The sequence below is a fragment of the Poecilia reticulata genome, chromosome 4 (assembly GCF_904066995.2).
Source record: "Poecilia reticulata chromosome 4, P_reticulata-male-v2, whole genome shotgun sequence".
Classification (NCBI taxonomy): domain Eukaryota; kingdom Metazoa; phylum Chordata; class Actinopteri; order Cyprinodontiformes; family Poeciliidae; genus Poecilia; species Poecilia reticulata.
In genome coordinates this window covers 1,878,000-1,896,679 of record NC_088833.1, presented here as the reverse complement: position 1 = coordinate 1,896,679, position 18,680 = coordinate 1,878,000, and the positions used below count along the sequence as shown (strand labels likewise).

The following is an 18,680-nucleotide window of genomic DNA, read 5'->3' as shown; positions in this document are numbered from 1 at the left end:
TGTAGTAATTTGCTACAGTTCATCAGAAACCATCCCATAATTAGCCATTAATGCTTCCTTAACACTCATGAAAGAAACTGACAACCTGATGAAAAGAACAAAAAAACTTTTATATTTTCCATTCTCCAATTGTTTATATTCTTAATAAGCTACACATGTACATGAAAATAAAAACATTAAGATTAAACATTAATATTAAATATTTAAAACAAAACACACCAGGGTGACACATCTGATTTAGAAACCTTTTACAAAAACTCAAAAACAAAGAAAATAGAAAATAACTTGACAGCAGCAGTTTTAACTTTCCATTGCCTTTTAGACAAACATCCCACTGCTGTGATCAGTTTATTCAGGCTTAACCTGACAAGTCAGCTGTTCTCAGACATCTCCCAAATAGACAAGGGTCCAATTTGGGATGACTATAAAAATTAGTCAGCATGAAAATTTGGTTTAAAGATTTTACAACAGCGACAATTTCCCTTTTAGACCCGATAACAGCCCCACTTTTAAATTTCTCCACTCAGCTCTTCTCTTTAGACAGATGTTTTCTTCACTTTTTCTCAGTAGGGTATTTTAAGCTACTTATTTGGGTAAAAGTTTTACCTTAAGTCACAGAAGGGGAAATTAAAGATTACACAGGCACTTTCACATGAGTTCTCATGTGCCTTTTCAAAGTATGTTTCCTGCTAAAAGTTTTCCCACAGATTAGACATGAGAAAGGCCTTTCACCTGTGTGACTTTTCATGTGGATATCAAAATTATATTTTTCAGTGAAGCCTTTTCCACAGGTTATACACATGAAGGGCTTTTCACCTCCATGTGTTCTCATGTGGTAACTCAAACCACTTCTCCATTTGAAACCTTTTCCACAGTCAATACATGAAAAAGGCTTCTCAACTGTGTGAGTTCTCATGTGTCTATTCAAACTATTTCTTCTACTGAAAGATTTTCCACAAGTTATACATAAGAAAGGTTTCTCACCCGTGTGAGTTCTCATGTGGATATACAAGCTATATTTTTTTGTGAAAACCTTTCCACAAGTTAGACATGTGAAAGGATTCTCACCGGTATGACTTCTCATGTGAATATACAAGCTACTTTTCCATTTAAAACCTGTTCCACAGGTAATGCATGAAAAAGGTTTTTCAATTGTGTGAGTTCTCATGTGAATTTTCAAACCATTAGAACTACATAAAGATTTTCCACATATTATACATGAGAAAGGCTTCTCACTTGTGTGAATATTTTTGTGAAGACACAAACTATTTTTCCTACTGAAAGATTTTCCACAGGTTATACATGAGAAAGGCTTCTCTCCTGAATGAGCTTTCACATGAGCAGATAAGTTATGTCTTTTATGAAAACTTTTTCCACAGACCAAACATGAGAAAGCCTTCTCCCCTGTGTGAGTTTTCAAATGAGCAGATAAGTAACGTCTTTGACTGAAATTCTTTCCACAGGTTAAGCATGAGAAAGGTCTCTCTCCTGTGTGAGATCTTGTGTGTCTTTTCAAACTATTTTGTGCAGAAAAACTCTTTCCACATGAAAGGGCTTCTCACCTGTGTGAATTCTCATGTGGATATTCAAATGAGTTCTTCTAGTGAAAGATTTTCCACATGTAGTGCAACAAAATGGTTTCTTTCCATTGTGCACCCTAGTATGGTTAGTCAATAGGCAGCTTTCCTGGAAAGATTCTCCACATGTAACACAAGGGAAAGGTTTTTCTCCTGTATGAATTTTCATGTGGCATGTCAATGTAGTTTTACAAATAAAGACTTTTCCACAGCTCTCACAGATTAAATCTGTTTGAGTTAGAGCATCTTCAGGCGGAGTTTGGTCTTGAGAATTAAACTTTTGCTTCTTACAAGAAAGGTTTTTGGCAACTGTATGACTTTTCATGTGCCTACTCAAACTACGTTTTAGACAAAAAACTTTTCCACAGAATTTACATGTGAACGGCTCCTCACCTGTTTGAGATCTGACATGGCCATTCAAATTACTTTTGGAAGTAAAACTCCTCCCACATGTTGGACACAAGAAAGGCTTCTCACCTGTGTGAGTTCTAATATGGATATTCAAACTATTTTTGCGATTAAAGCTCCTCCTACAGGCTACACATGAGAAAGGCTTCTCACCTGTGTGAGTTCGCATGTGAACCATTAAATGCTCTTTGCGGTTAAAATTTCTACCACAAACACTACATTTTTGGCATTTTTTTACTTTGTCATTCATCATTTTCTCTTTATCATCACATTGACTTCTGCTTTTCTGAGCTCTTTTCTGTTGCTGTTCATTTCTGCTGGATCTTGAAGCTTTCTCAGTTTTTATATCCTGATGGTGCTCTGCTTTAACAATGTTCTGACACAGGATTTTTTTTCCATTCAGTTCAGGTTGTTGGTACTCTGATTCATCTCCAGAAACCGTTACGGTTAAGGTATCATTCTCCTGCTTCAGTACTTCCTGGGCAATGTTATCAGCCTCTTTCTTTCCCATCTGCTGAGGTCCTGATCCTTCGTCCTCTTCCTTCAAATGTTCAGGATCTCGTTCTCCTGGTTCCAATCTGAGTTGAAGAGATCCAGAATCAACCACCATTACGGTACCAATCCCCTGCTTAAATACCTCCTGGTTGTCATCCTGACTGATGCCTTCAGCCTCAGCCTTTACCATCTGTTGAGATCCCAATTGACAATCATCTCCTTTCATTAGATCCAATTCCAGTTCCACTGGTTCTTTTTTGATTTCCAGAGATCCAGAAACATTTAGTATTATGGAATCAAACTCATGCTTTGGTAAATTCTGTTTTATATCCTGACTGATGCGTTCAGCCTCAATCTTTACCAATCGCTGAGATTCTGGTAGACAATCATCTTCCTTCCTTTGTTCCAATTCTAATTCTAGTGGTTCTTCTTTGATTTCAAGAGATCCAGAAACAGTTACCATTATGATCTCAGTCTCCTGCTTTGGTGCATCCTGGCTGTCATCTAGTCTGATGCCTTCAGCCTCAATCTTAACTAGTTGCTGAGATTCTGATTGACAATCATTTCCCCTCATTTGTTGCAATTCTGGTTCTACTGGTTCTTTGTTTTCAAAAGATCTAGAACCTGTTGTAACTAAGATATCCATGTCTTATCTTCGACCTTTACAATCTGCAGAGGTTCTGATTCTTTTACTCGTGTTTGTTCCAGGTTTTCTGCTCTTCCTTCAGTTTATAGAGATTTAGTTCCCCTCAGGTCCAGAATAGACATTTTGTTTTGGTCTGATCAGCAAGAACATCTTGCTAATAATAGCAACTCTGAAATAAGGGGAAAAAAACATGTTAAAATTTCCATCTACCGTATGTGTTTGAACACTTGATTTTAAGCTTGGTTATGAACACATTGCTTATAGTGCTTACCATAAAATTATGTGAAATGAGGTATGATTAGGGTGAAAAAAACTCATAGGATTCCCTTCAACAGACTTTTTTGAGAACATGCACAGCTGAAGGAACCATGATACACATGCAGCAGATAAAGAGGTTGAATCTCTAGCAAAGGGGTGTAGAAGTCTAAACTATGAATTTGCAGTAAAGAAAAGGGAAAAGAAGAATGAAAGAGAAGCAAGACAAAAAGTTAAGAGTCAAAAGAAGATAAGAACAGAGGATGGAACTAAGGATAAAGGAAAAATATTCTAGAAGTCTGGTTTTACACCTGCAGAAAGAGAGAAAACAAGACATCAGAAACTACAGCAACAACATTAGCATGTTGGCAGCAGATAAACAGTTTTCCTGGAACTTAAGTTGTTTTTCTGCCATTAGCACATTTAGCAGCACATACACTGGAATGAGTGACAGCTCTAAGCCACTCCTCCTGGCTCTGATTGGCTGTGTGTTACCAGGAGTGGTGCATTTTGTCAGACAACAGTAAAACATTAAGAGGCGGTGGTGGAGCTTGATCTTCTCAGATTGTTAATCTCATATTTTATTGCCACAACATGATGATGGTTTGAACAAATATGTAAATATATACATATTTTTTTAAAGTTAATACTTCAGTTTTAAGCTGGTCCAATTAATACATATAATTATTACATATTTGTAAATATTAGCTTTTTCACATCCACACTGCAAAGCTGTAAAACTAATTGTTTTATTTTAGCTTTCGCCAAAACATTCCTCTTCACATGGGGTCAGCATCTTAAATCTAATATCTAGGATGTAATAACAGCTTTTTATTCAGGAGAGGACAAACAAGGCTGATCAGAATATCCTGTCTAAAACCGCGGTAGCAGTCAAAATTCCTTATTTTAACTTGTGTTTCAAAGCATATTTCTTAAGCAGATATGTAATTAAGCTCAATTTAAAACAAGGTGTTCTAGCTTTCGCCCTAGAGCAATTTAAAGTCACCTAAATAGCCCTGTATAATCTAAATATGAATTAGAAGATGATTTAAGCAACGTGGCAAAGTATCAGAATAGCTTTGATTAGCAATCACTACCTGGAGGTTCCCAGATGATTTGGGTTTTCCAGCTTTTATCCTGCAGTCTCAGCTAATTATCGATCTCTTCCTGCTAGTGGACGATGCTGTTGAATATTTCTCCAGTAGCGGCATTAAGTCGCTCTCTGGTGAACCGAAGACGTTACTGTGTGCACAGTAATGTCCTTTTCACACAGGAAAACCGTCTTCTTAGCGACTATAAACAGAAAGAAACCAAGAAGCTAACGCTGCTAGCACCTTGCTGTTTACTTCCGCCGGAAGTCCCACACGAAGATCTACCCCAGAAACAGACAAACCGTTTAGTTTCCGCCTTTTTCTGTTTTTCTCCAAATTGTTTGTGATGACATAATGCTTAATGTTTCTACTGTGACAAACTCGTTCAATATTTCTTCCTCCCCCAACATTTGAGTTTTATCCTCCGAATCTTGTTTATGTTATTTACTGTGGAGGACCAAAACCGACATAATAAGAAATAAAAGAATAAATACATATCCGACAAAATAATGAATATATAAATAAAATAATAAATATATATCAGACATGATAAGAAATAAAAGAAGAAATATATAAGTAAAATAATAAATATATATTTTGATAAGAAATTCTTCATTTTCTGCTCGCTGTTTTTCCGTTTGCTGTATTTCTACTGCATCGTTATGCTAATGAGGAGCTGCCTTCTATGTCTACTATTGGCCAATAGAGCTTTGGGACCAACGTCACTGGGTCAGACGTTGTGAGGCGTTTAGGTGCAGTCGCTCAGGGCCATCTTTGCAGGCCACAGACCAAAACAAACTTTATCCCGGTGGTTTTATTGTGTTACCGACTGCAGTGAAGTTAGTTTCTAGTTGGATATTGGATTTTCCAATATCCGCAGAACAAGCGACGTTATATCCGCAGAACAAGCGACGTTTAGCTTAAGGTTGATCCGATTTATGAACGCTAATTTCCACCAGTCGTACTAAGTTCCCTCCTCAAGCGCTTGGAGGTTCACTTCACTGCAGTCGGTAACATAATAAAACTACCGGGATAAAGTTTGTTTTTTGAATGTGGCCTGCAAAGATGGCCCTGAGCGACTGCACCTAAACGCACCACAACGTCTGACCCAGTGACGTTGGTCCCAAAGCTCTATTGGCCAATAGTAGACATAGAAGGCAGCTCCTCATTAGCATAACAACAACATAACAACAGCAAGCAGAAAAGGGAGAAGCAAAAAAAGGCAAAGCAAAATATTATTTTTCTTGACGGAAACTCATGTGTGAGGAAAAGGAAGAACTAAATGTATATTTATGCTTTTATTTCTTATCAAAATATATATTTCTTCTTTTATTTATATATTTCTTCTTTTATTTATATATTCCTTCTTTTATTTCTTATTATGTCGGATATATATTATTTCATTTATATATTTATCATTTTATTTATATATTATTTTATTTATATGTCGGATATATATTTATTATTTTATGTATATATTCTTTTATTTCTTATCAAGCTGGTTTTGGTCCTCCATAAAAACAAAGCGCTGTACATGTGTATCCAAACTAATCTGGACACCAGAGCACATTTGCTACTGCAGAAGTTCTGTTTGCCCTGATCAGGAACCGGGACTTCCAAGTTTTTGATCCAGAGATCTTAGAGACATACTCGGGATGTGCGTCTGTAAAAGCTCAGTGCCAGACCATATGGACTTTTACAATAAAAACAAAATTTCAAAAACAATTCTGAAAGAAACAGGCAGCCAATGAAGGGAATAAATTAAACTGATAAGTTAAAACTGATCTTTTTGTTGTTCCACAACGGATTCTTTAAACATTATATCTTGTCTTTGCTTTTTATGTGCTGTTCTTTAATGGAAAATCTGTTTTGTTCATTTTGTTCAATAAAGGTTTTTTTAAAAAGTAGATGAAGACGACATCCGGCGGAAGTAAAACACGATGCGCTAACAGCGTTAGCTTATAAGTTTCTTTGTGTTTATCGTCGGTTAAAAAACGATTTTTGCTTTGTTGGCTTAATATTTCAGTGTCTACAGTAAAATAACTTCGGTTAATCATCTGAGAGAATTCATAAGAGATCGACTAACTGCTGCTGCCGGAGAAATATCCATCAATATCGATCCTCAGCTCAGACTGCTGGATACAACTGGAAACTCCAAGTCATCTCGGAGCCTCCCGGTATGTTAAACTGCACGGTTCTGAATAAAATAACACGAAATACAGAGAATATTATCAGGGAACTAGTTCTCACCGCGGAGGACGCAGGACATGTTTTTGTTTTGTTTACATCTCGATGGTTTGCTTTATCCGTCACTGTTTGTGTTTTCGGGCTGTTTTGTTAGGAGTTGGAGTGCATTTTGGTCTTGATGTGTTTATTTTCGTGATGTGAAACAGAAGAGAGTTCCAGAAGGAGTGTAATCTACAGCTTCGTTAGGATCCTTCTGTATTCATGGTATAAACAGCGCAGTGCTACATTTTATAATTTCAGCTAGCCAATCGAATAATATCAAAAATAACCAGAGTAAGTAAAACGTACAGTTATACAATTATTTTGTTACATTAAAAAGAAGCCTTCATTTCTTTATACCATAAAACTACTAAGCTCCCATTAATCTTTCCATATTTATATTGATACTTTATTGCTGTTTATTATATTATTAGTGGAGTCTTGCAGTACAATTTTGCCGACTATGCACATTTTAAATTTAGTTGATGACAAATAGTCTATGTCTGTTACACAGCCAGATACCAAATCCAGATTTTCCACAGAAGCCTTTAGTAAATTATGGAGCGTTTTTTTTTTTTTTGACAGCGCCGGAAGTGTCCAGTGTTTTGACTTATGATCCTCCTCTGACGTCACTGTGGCTGTAAAATCAGACGGGCTGGATGACGTGTAAACATGGAGGACTGACAAAAGATTCGTGTTTCAGGGGGTCTGTTGGTTTTAGTAAACATGATTCTAGATGAGAAAACTAATTCTCCTGTTTTAGCAGAAGAAAATGATTTACTGAACCAAATGGTAGGATTTAGGAAAACACAACAAAACTTTATCCTAGAAATCCTTAATTCAGCTTAGATTATATTACAGGTGACATTTCTTGTCATTTATTTTTCTTTTAAATGTGACCAGCATTATATCGTTTGTTTCAAGACTTACTGCCTGTTCGGAGAAGAAGGGATTAACTGAGGTGCAAAAAATAATTTATTTTAGATGTATTTTTTGGTCTTTATCTTTTTAAGACCCTATTATTGGTGCATAAATATTGTCAACAATAATAACTCTTAATGGAAACATAATTATTGCTCTAAAAAATAAGACAATTCCTCTGCTGAATGGTAGAAAATGTTCAGCAATGTTCATATTTTCTTTGCTTCTTTTCCTTTTGTATATTTTCAAATCTATTGTTTGTCAAGATAGATGTAAGATATATTTTCATATTGATATTTAAATAGGTTTTTCTGACAATAAGTCGTGCCTGCTTTCAGTGTTTTTAAGCTGCAGTTTAATCTCCACCACTTTTCTTTAATAACATAGAAACTTTCTAAATGTGAAAGTTTTTGACAAATTTTTCAACCTTACCCAGAAGCTTCTGAACCGCACAATTTGAATCAAGCTAGTTTTACATGTTTATCTTTAAAAGCTGTTTTATAGTCAAGAGTTTTAGGATATTTATACCCTGAAATTCTTTGCAGACTTCATCTGTTGGGTTTTTGCAGAAATGTCATTACTAATGTTCTGCTGTTCTTCCCTCAGGTTTTCCACGGCATCATGTCTGTTACTTCAGAGGTTCCGGTTGATGATCTTCTCATTAACAAAGAGAGACGGATCAAAGAGGAGGAACCAGAACCAGAACCAGAACCACGGCCAAATAAAGCAGAAAAAATCCAGCTGTGGGTCGTTCAGGATGACGGACGGCTCATCTTGAAGCGGGAGACCAGCACCTCTACACCAACTCGTGTTTATGAGGAAATGTACCACAAACAACCAGAACCGGAGCAGGTGATGGAGACAAAAGAGGAACCAGAACCTGTAGAGATTAAAAAGGAACCAGAAGATCCAGAACCTGTGAAGATCAAAGAGGAGGATTGCAGTCAGGTTAAATATCATCTTGTAGTGAAGGAGGAGCCTGAGTCCTTTATGGTGACTCCAACTAATGATCAAAATCACAACAGGGAACCAGAACCAGACAAGAACCAGCCTGAAGATGGAAGCAACCAGAACAACTCAGGATCCAGTAGAAATCACGACGACGGTGTGGACATTTCAGAACTACAAGGGCAAAAATCAGATTTTCACCAGTGTAACATTTGTGGTAAACGTTTCACTAAGCCCTACTACTTAACTGCTCACTTGAAAACCCACATGAAGGATAAGCCGTATTGTAAAATATGTGATAAATATTTTACCAGGCGGTCGTACCTGACGGTTCACATGAGGAACCACTCAGACGGACCTGTGCAGAAACTATTTCCTTGTGAGATTTGTGAAAAGTCGTTCAAACGGAGCAGTCATTTAGCTTCTCACCTCCGAACTCACACAGGTGAAAAGCAGCTGCCTTGTAATATGTGTGATAAATCTTTTACAAAGAGAAGTAATTTATTATCTCATCTCAGAACTCACACAGGCGAACAGCCATATCATTGTGAACTTTGCGATAGATCTTTTAAACATGGTAGTAACTTGTTGCGTCACCTCAGAACTCACACAGGGGAGAAGCCATACCTCTGTGAACTGTGTGACAGATCTTTCACACAGAAAGCCTGTTTAGACGATCACCTGAGAACTCACACCCGGGAGAGACCGTTTAGTTGTGGGTCCTGTGATAAATCTTTCATACATCATAGTGATCTGACCTGCCATATGAGAATTCACACAGGTGAGAAACCATATTCTTGTAAGCAGTGTGATCAAACTTTCAGATGGAGAAAAAGTTTAGTTCTTCACCTTAAAACTCATACAGACGAGACTGACAAAAAACCTTAGCTAGCTGCTGCTAAACAGCTAGTACTTGCTAACTCTGCTAAAAGTGTCCACCCCATTACTCCTCTGTTTGCTTGTGAAGGAATTAGCAGCTATAGAATAATGTGAGGAAAAGTGAACAGACGTCGAATCTGATTGGATCCATGTATATAGTGTAAAAATAATGTTAGAACAAAGTGATCCGTGATTCTTTCCGCAGTGGGAACATTTCTGAGCTGTGGCTGTTTTCAAAGCCTTAGGAAGAACCTGGTGAAACTGGTTTTTCATCAAAACTGACAGTAGAGCACATCACTCACACTGTAGATAAACACTTCATGATTTATCAAATTTTGGAACAGCTTTTCTAAATCAAGGTTAAAATCCCATTTCTTTTATTAATATAAACTGGAAAATAGATTTATTTTAGTTTTTATTACAATATTTTGTGATTTTGATGAAGATGTATAATGTTTAGTTTTCATCCTCACCTGCCTCCCTTTTTCATGCTTCATGTTTATTTGGGACTTAAAATCAAGCTGAATTTCTTTAGAGTAAAAATATTTGTGTCCAATCTGCTTTTTTTTTTTCACTTTTTTTCTTCTAGTGAGGAAAAACTACAGCAACAGGTCTTACAAATATTTCCAAAATTAGTGATCTTTATTGCAAAAATTTACAAAAACAATTGTAAAATCCCAGAGACACTGATTCTAATTTATCACTGCTTTCCATCTTTCCTTTGTTGCAGATTGTAACGCACTTAATTAGAGATAAACATTAATATGTGATGAATGTATGCTTCTTGTATTATGGATTTTTTTGCAGAATTTAAGAACTTCTTAATCCAGTAATAAACATGGATTTTCAGCTGGACGTGACTGTAGTTTGTTAGTTTGTAGCCTGAAGTCAGTCTTAAAGTTGGTTGATTCAGTTGGCAGAAAATATTTTCATGTGTGGAGCAGGACTCAATTTGGAGAAAAAGTATTTGGAGTCGGAGGAGAAACTTTAATTGTGATCAAAATTTCAGAAGATTAGAAATTAAAAGTGTCAAACAAGTTAAAGGAACAATACAAAAAAAAAAAGAGAAGGAAAAAAAGGTTCTAAAACATCCAACCGATTCTTGAAATAAGAGGTTTTAGTCCCTTATTACATTTTTAAATGTATTATTTATCTATTTTTAAATGATATGTTTAGTCGACACTCGTTGCCAGTTTGTGGCGGTAATGTACCATTTATCTCTTTGCCAACCTTCACTACCTGCTACATGAAGAAGAAGATCAGAAACCTTGCTGAGGCCTCCAGGCATCCTTCTTCTTACCTTCGGTTCTAAATGGTTTTTGCTGTGTGACCTGAATATTTCAGCGTCTGCAGTAACAATATCTTCGGTTAATCATCAGAGAGCGATTAACTGCTGCTGTTGGAGAAATATTTAAAAACGTTTTCCATTAGGAGATCAGTCTTCAGCTCTGACTGCTGAATAACAGCTGGAAAACCCAGAGCATCAGTCTGCAGCCGTCACGCATCGAGTCCCACTTTCTGAAGAAAAGGCCAAACTAAGTTTCTTTGTGGTTGTTTTTGATTTATACAGAAATCCGACACAACGGATAGCTGTATCCACCACATGGTGATGTGTTTATGCAAATAAAACTCAACTATCTGCATAATTCTCATGGATAGGTGAGAGGGTGTCATGGTTTCTTTTCCTGCGTCTCTATGTTACTCTATGCGATGGACTGGAAAGATGTCCATGGTGCATCTCACCTCCTGCCCAGAGAACAGTGGAGATAAACGAGCTCCTCTGTAAGGATGAGCAGACAGACGATGGATGATTACAAGATGAATTTAGACAAACTTTTTCACATTTTCTGTGTTCATACATGAAAAACTTTTTAGATAAATAGTATTTTGCTCAACCAAACTTAATGTCTCCCCTTTTTTCTGGAAGTCATTCAGTCATTCTTTTACATTTTTATGTTATATTTATGGATGACATAATGAATTCCACATTATGGTATTTTTTAAATAACAATTTCAATATACATATTTAAAAGTTTTATTCAAAATAAATACAATGGCTGTAATCCATTGTATTTATTACCAAGGTTTCATTTTTGCAGTGAGGGGAGACTATTATTTTTATTGTATTTTTATTTTTAGGAAAAGTGCTTTTGGCAAAGCAGCCTTTTATGTTTGACCTGCTACTGAATGGAACCTCGTTCCCGTCATCAACATCAACAACATTTTAAATAAGTATAGCACATTTATGATACAGTAAAATAGTTTATTGTATAATTAGACCTGCTCTGCTGTCGTATGTATATTTATTGTTTATGTCTGTTTGTCTGATAGTTGCTCTATGTATTTTAGCTCTAAAGTGCTAAATAGTAAAGTGTTTTTTTACTAAATGTATTGTAATTGTTATTTTGTTCATTTAAATATGTAATTTTACTTTTATTCTTTTAAGGGGATTTTACCATTTGTCTGCAGATGAAAAATAGCCTTCTGGCTAACTGGCATTTTTTTCAGAAATGTAATTAATGTGTGCTGTCCCTGTAAAAAATAAATCATTTAATTTTATGTAAGAAATACTGTTTGCATGTTTGGCTCATTTCCTAAATTAAATAGAATAAATCATCGGATGAAAACCCAAAATGTTTAGAGCCGGAGGCGGAACTGAAGGGGGGGGGGGGAACTGTTTCTAGTGCAAATCTCCATGTGAGACTTCCGGCGGAAGTAAACCAGAAGGCGCTAGCGGCGTTAGCTTCCAGGATTCATTCTGTGTATCTTTGGTTAGAAGAGGTTTTTTGCTGCGTGAGCTGAACATGTGAGTGTCTGCATAAACAATATCTTCTTTTCATCATGAGAGAATTAATCAGAGTCTAACTGCTGCTGCGGGAGAAATACTGAACATCATTCACTTCAATGGAAATGCCCGATTTCATGTAAAGCGTCAGTGAGTGTCCTGATAAAGCGATATAACGGGCTGATGTCATAATTTGGAGGATATCGATCATCAGCTCAGACTGTCGGATATCAGCTGGAAAACCTCCCGGTACGTTCACTGTGTGTTCAGGGAACTAGCTGATACCGCGGAGGAATCAGGACATGTGTGTGATTTGGTTTGCTTTGTTCATCACTCTTTGTGTTTTTGACCTGAGTGTTTTTAGCGGTTGTTTCTTGGGGCTGAATGTCTTCATGTTTGTAGTTTTCTTTGTGTGAAACGCAGCGCAGGGCTGCAGCACCGGAAGAGTCCAGTGTTCGTGACTTATGACCCTCCGGGTTTCCTGACGTCACTGTGGCTGTAAAATCAGACAGGTGGCTGGATGACGTGTAAACATGGAGGACTGGTTAAAGACTCGTGTTTCACGGGTTAGGATTAGGGTTAAAACATTGTGGATTCTGAAGTGATTCCATCCGGTCTGAATGGGTTTTATACCGAACTTCAGTCTGTTAATCACTCAAAGAACACGATGTTTACTATGCTGCCTCGGTTTCTGATTACATTTACCCAGAGGCTCCTGAGACCTAAATGTTTAATTGAGAGATATTTTGCCTATGTTTACAATATTATCCTTAAAAGCAACTTTTTTATGTTACAGTAGAGAACATTAGTAAAATATTAATCCTTAAAGTCTAGATTGTATTAAATGAACTTTAAACATTTGCATTAATGTTCTACTGTTCTTCCCTCAGGTCTTACGCAGCATCATGTCTGTTGCTACTTCAGATGTTCTGGTTGACGATCGGAGGCGGATAAAAGAGGAGCAGGAGGAACCAGAACCTCAGCCAATCAAAGTAGAACAAATTCAGCTGTGGGTCTTTCAGGATGCAGGGCAGCTTTTAGTGAAACAGGAGAGCAGCGCCTCAATGGTGACTGCTGCTGATGAGGAATTATTCCACAATGACCCAGAACTGGAGCAGAGGATGGAGACGAAGCAGGAACCAGAACCTGTAGAGATTAAAAAGGAACCAGAAGAATCAGAACCTGTGAAGATTAAAGAGGAAGAGGAGGATCAGGATGAAGATCATCTTACGGTGAAGCAGGAGCCTGAAACCATTATGGTGTTTCCAACTACTGAGCAAACAGACAGGAAGCAGCTCCTCTCTGGAGTCCAGGCTGAAGATGAGAACCAAGGAAGCAACCAGAACCACTCAGGATCCAGTAGAGATGAAGATCTGCAGCCAGAGCAGAAACCTCTCGACTCCAGAAATCAGAGGGACAATTCAGAACTAGAAAGGCAAAAATCCGATTTGGCCCTGTGTGGCGTATGTGGTAAACGTTTCACTAAGCCTTACTACTTAACTGCTCACCTCAGAACTCACACAGGGGAGAAGCCACATCCTTGTGACATGTGTGATAAATCTTTTAGCACAAGAAGTAATTTAATACGCCACCTCAGAACACACACTGGTGAAAAACCATTTCCATGTGACATGTGTGATAGAGCTTTTAGCACCAGAAGTATTTTAACTTGTCACCAAAGAACTCACACAGATGAAAGACCATTTCATTGTGAGTTGTGTGATAAACTCTTCAGACGCAACAGTCATTTAGCTGATCACCTTAAAATTCACACAGGTGAGAAGCCACATCCTTGCAAACTGTGCGGTAAATCGTTCATACAGAAGGTTAATTTGGCCGATCACCTGAGAACTCACAGAGCGGAGAAACTGTTTAGTTGTGAATGCTGTAATAAACGTTTTGTACAGCATCGTGCTCTGATCTGCCATATGAGAATTCATACCGGTGAGAAACCATATTCTTGTGAACTATGTGATAAATCTTTCAGATTGAGAAAAAGTTTAGTTTGTCACCTTAAAAGTCACACAGGTGAGATTGGCAGGAAATCATAGCTGCTGCTAAAAGTTTAAATGTCTGCTAGCTCCACCAGAGAACATGTCATGGGTTAGGCAGACTGAAGATAACTTAGAGCAGAAACTCAGAACTAGTACTAATAAACTTTGCTGACTGCAGTTAACATCAGAAAGCATGATGGAAATGTACAAAAACTAATCAGGGCTGCTGCTGAATGTATTTTCTACAATCAGATCAATGTTTATTCTGATATCTATATATATGTATGTATGTATGCATACATACATACTTCGATAGCCAGAGCTACCAGAGAGATGATACACACTCCGCCTACTAAAGAACTTGCAGTCAGGTAGAGCTGCTGTCCAAGCTCTGACTTGTACTCAATCTGCAGAGACACACACACACACACACACATAATTTAACAATGCTGAGATAGGCATATCTGTTTTTATATATTTTTGTCTTTCCCACACACACAGCTGTGCCTATCCTAAAGTGAATACATGCTATACAGCTAAAATCTTCCACAATTCCAAAAAAATAACACTCATTTTACATGACTGCACACAATATGCAGGCAGAATGAATTGCCTCACAGTCAGGTTTGCACTTTACAACAACCTTTTCCACTCTCAACCCATTTCCTCTCCAGCAGAAAACCTCCAGCCAGCTCTGACCGTCTGTGAGGGTCTGGAAGAGCATCTCTGCTGTGTGCTCCATAGCCTGCCATGGTGCGGGGACTCACCTGCACCACGTAGTAGAAGCTCTTAAATCCTCACCTGCACCACGTAGCAGAAGCTCTTAAATCCTCACCTGCACCACGTAGCAGAAGCTCTTAAATCCTCACCTGCACCACGTAGCAGAAGCTCTTAAATCTTCACCTGCACCACGTATCACTCTGGACCACTGAACTGTTCAGCAACAACGACTGGAACTGCAGAACAGGCAGAGCAAGATGCTGATATACTAAACCAGGGGTGTCAAACTCCAGTCCTCCAGGGCCGGTGTCCTGCAACTTTTAGAAGTGCCTCTGCTGCACCACACCTGAATAGAATAATTAGGTCATTAGCAAGGCTCTGGAGAACTGAGGAGGTAATTAAGCCATTTGATTCAGGTGTTTTGTACCTGTGGCACATCTAAAAACTGCAGAACAGCGGCCCTTCAGGACTGGAGTTTGACACCCCTGTACTAAACTTTACCTTGACAATCACTACAGGTGCATCCCAATAAATTGCAATATTAGTAACAAGTTAGTGCCTCTGCGCGTTGCCTCTGCGGCGTGTTGCCTCTGTGTGTTGCCTCTGCGGCGTGTTGCCTCTGCGGCGTGTTGCCTCTGCGGCGTGTTGCCTCTGCTGCGCGTTGCCTCTGCGGCGCGTTGCCTCTGCGGCGCGTTGCCTCTGCGGCGCGTTGCCTCTGCGTGTTGCCGTAGCTGGATTGAGTTGACCTCAGCACGGATCCCACGCGCCTCTTTTCACTCAAACTGGACACACGCTGACCTGTATGGATGTTTACATCAACCCAGCTGTAGCATCGCTGCAGGTATTTGCTGTTTGTTCCAAATGCTTCATGGAAATGAATGGGGAACTATTCATAACTGTGGTATCAGGTTCTCCCTGCTACTTTTATTATGGTTTTTTATTGCAACATGCTTAATAACGCAACAAGGGAAAAAACCTCATTTACTCAAAAATGACTAGGAGAGGCAACAAAACTCAACTAAACTGACAGAACAACATTAACTGGTCCTGCAATCAGAGAAGCAAAATGTTTTGGGTGGACTGTCACTTTATGCTGCGGTGCTAAGAGTAAACAGGAGATCTCACAGAGGGGCGATTCATAAACACACAGTGAAGAGGCTGAGAGGTTAGAGAATGAGAAAAGGTACAAAAATAAATAAAGAAGGTGAGATTACACATAAAATTAATTGGCTGATCTGCTTGGTGCATCATCCTTGTCACTGATTCAAATGTAAAAAAAAAATCTAATTGTTAGATGTTAAATATTTTCCCTATGAACAAAACAAGCAATTAAGGCAAAATATGATCTGTTTAAGGGGATCCTCCTCACTGACGGTTCAAAATAGATCCAGCAGAGGCTTAGAGACAGTTTCTAAATGTGACTGATGTGTTTAACTTCTGGAAAAATATTCTATAAAACACTTGTACTAATTTGTTTGATTTTTACACGTATGAGTTGAAAAACAGGACAAATACAAAACTTAAATTTATGCACATTTATTGACTTGCATTCATGGATTTAAATGTCTACCATGCATTTTTTATTGACAGTAGTCCCACCTTACACATAACTCTGTGTTTCCATAGCAACTAAAACAAACAAGAACCTGTCACAGATTGTTTGACATCATCATGCCTCCAATGTTCTCATCTATGATGTCATAAAGGTTCAAAAGATTATTATTATCATTTGGAATACAAGAATTTTCAGTTTGCTCTCCAGCTGCCTTAGAAACCACGTAAAGAGAATTTCACACCATTTCAACTGAAAAATGATGCTATCGATCGGTTGGGGCCTGGGCTACTTAGCCTCTAAAGGAGTGGAAAAACTTCTAGGTCAACATAAGGAAGAAGTTGTCGAAGACCGAGACGAGGATATCAGGTGGAGATATTTTGGGTTTGAGGAGTTAATTCCAGAGGACCAAAGCCACGCGGACGTTTCCGCCAACATCACCAGCGCCATTTCAGGTGTCGTGACAAGATTGACAAGTTTCACCCCTGAAGACGCCGTGGCTTTGGAGACCATCTGTGCAATGAATTGGGAAACTTGCTCTGAGGACACAGATGAAGAAAAGGATGACATGGACGCTTCCACCAACCGTGTCAGTGCCGCTTCAGGGGTATTGACACCTTTACCTGATTTTACCCCTGAAGACACCGTGGATCTTGCCACGGTGTCCAGATGTGAACTGGACTTAGAAACACGCCCTGAGGACGCAGATGAAGACCAAAGTGACATGGACGCTTCTGCCAGCCTTGTCAGTGGCACTTCGGGTGTCTTGACAAGTTTGGAAACTTTTAGTGATGAAGCTCCTGTGGCTTTGGAAAACATCTGTGGACTCCATTTGGAAACTTGTCCAGGGGACGCAGACACTGATGTCTGTACAAGTGTCGATGTTCCCCTTGACGAAATGGACCTGGCCGTTGAAACGAGCTGTGACGGCCAGGAAGATGCGTTAAATTTAGAACCGGTCTATGAGGATCCATTGGTAGAAGAGGCGTCTTCTGTTGATGGAAACTCAGAAGACGGAGTTCAGAATTACGCAGACCATTTTGATGGCATGGACGCTGCAGATACGGACGTCGCCTCAAAGGAAATCCCTTCTTCTGACACAGCTGCTGATAATGTTGTGGCACATTTTGAAGAAGTTTCTGAGCCTTCTTCAGAAAAACCATCTTCTTCACAAATTCTCACAGAAGATGACATTGAATTCTTCAAAAATTATTACAGGAGGTTGGTTTCCTCTAGGAGATCATCCATCCGGGGATATTTAAATTTGGAGAATTACGTGCCACCTTTAGAGAGAATTTCTGAGTGTTCAACCTCAGAAGAAATGGATTCTGAAGAAAGCTCAGAACCTGTTCAAATTGAGCCACAACATCATGAAAGCAATGATGTTGAAGAAGTGGATGTTTCTTTTGAGGACGTCCCTTCTGAAAGCAGAAATGCCGGAAATTTAAGGTCACGAGTTTCCGAGTGGCTTCGCCAGCAGGGCAGTAGGTTGGCTAATCTCCTACCAAGGAGAAAAGCCAACAAGTAACAGTTCGCATTGGGCACCTTTTGTGGAGCTGTTGGAGGGGTGCTGGAGAGCGTCCCTCCAAGAGACTTCCTCTTTCTGCTGGGGGATTTCAACACTCACATGGGCCCTCACAGTGAGACCTGGAGGCTTGTGGTTGAGAGGATCGGCCACCCTGATCTAAACCCGAGTAGTGTACTGTTATGTGACTTCTGTGCTCGTCATGGACTGTCCATAATGTACACCTTGTTCAAGCATACGGGTGTCCATTTGTGCTCATAGCACAAGGACACCATGGCCACATTTCTATGGTAGACTTTGTTGTTTCCCATCTGATCTGTGGCTGTATGTCTTGGACTCTTGGGTGAAGACAGGCAGAGCTGTCCACTGACCACTCCCTGGTTGGTATCCTCCCCAATCATCAGCCAACTTCCAGTCAAACCAGAGAGGCCCAAAAGTGTTGTGAGGATCCTGGCAGAGTCATCTGTGAAACAGAGCTTCAAATTTCACCTCTGGAAGAACTTGAACACATTTTGGAGAGAGTGGATAGAACATCGCCCCCAACTCCACTGTCAATGCGGCTTATCGGAGATGTGGCCACAAGATTTTCTGTGCCTGTTTTGGGGACAACCCTAAAATCAGCTCGTAGGCACCAGAAGGGAGGGATGCTCTCAAACCA

At 39.0% G+C, this 18,680-nt stretch overlaps 3 protein-coding genes across 4 annotated transcripts; 2 read left to right on the top strand and 1 right to left on the bottom strand.

Moving 5' to 3' along the window:
* Positions 1 to 1,373: 1,373 nt before the first annotated feature.
* LOC103463185 (uncharacterized) lies at positions 1,374 to 4,851 on the bottom strand. The gene has a single exon (XM_017304300.2). It carries the CDS (start codon positions 3,124 to 3,126, stop codon positions 1,513 to 1,515), a length of 1,614 nt encoding a protein of 537 aa, XP_017159789.1. The 5' UTR covers positions 3,127 to 4,851; the 3' UTR covers positions 1,374 to 1,512.
* A 1,354-nt stretch (positions 4,852 to 6,205) lies between these two features.
* On the top strand, positions 6,206 to 10,301 carry LOC103463188 (uncharacterized). Its single transcript, XM_017304309.2, has 2 exons — positions 6,206 to 6,649; positions 8,226 to 10,301. The coding sequence occupies exon 2, from the start codon at positions 8,241 to 8,243 to the stop codon at positions 9,453 to 9,455; it is 1,215 nt and encodes a 404-aa protein (XP_017159798.1). The 5' UTR covers positions 6,206 to 6,649; positions 8,226 to 8,240; the 3' UTR covers positions 9,456 to 10,301.
* Positions 10,302 to 12,100: 1,799 nt separating this feature from the next.
* On the top strand, positions 12,101 to 14,599 carry LOC103463187 (uncharacterized). 2 transcript variants are annotated; one of them, XM_008406406.3, is made up of 2 exons: positions 12,101 to 12,252; positions 13,122 to 14,599. In XM_008406406.3, the coding sequence occupies exon 2, from the start codon at positions 13,137 to 13,139 to the stop codon at positions 14,280 to 14,282; it is 1,146 nt and encodes a 381-aa protein (XP_008404628.1). In that variant the 5' UTR covers positions 12,101 to 12,252; positions 13,122 to 13,136; the 3' UTR covers positions 14,283 to 14,599. The 2 variants fall into 2 exon arrangements, with proteins under 2 accessions (XP_008404628.1, XP_008404627.1); XM_008406405.3 differs by having other exon boundaries at positions 12,107 to 12,480.
* The last annotated feature ends 4,081 nt before the right edge of the window (positions 14,600 to 18,680 follow it).

Excerpts from the sequence above, each read along its gene's own strand:
- LOC103463185 (XM_017304300.2), bottom strand. The coding sequence starts at position 3,126 with ATGGATATCTTAGTTACAACAGGTTCTAGATCTTTTGAAAACAAAGAA.
- LOC103463188 (XM_017304309.2), top strand. The coding sequence starts at position 8,241 with ATGTCTGTTACTTCAGAGGTTCCGGTTGATGATCTTCTCATTAACAAA.
- LOC103463187 (XM_008406406.3), top strand. The coding sequence starts at position 13,137 with ATGTCTGTTGCTACTTCAGATGTTCTGGTTGACGATCGGAGGCGGATA.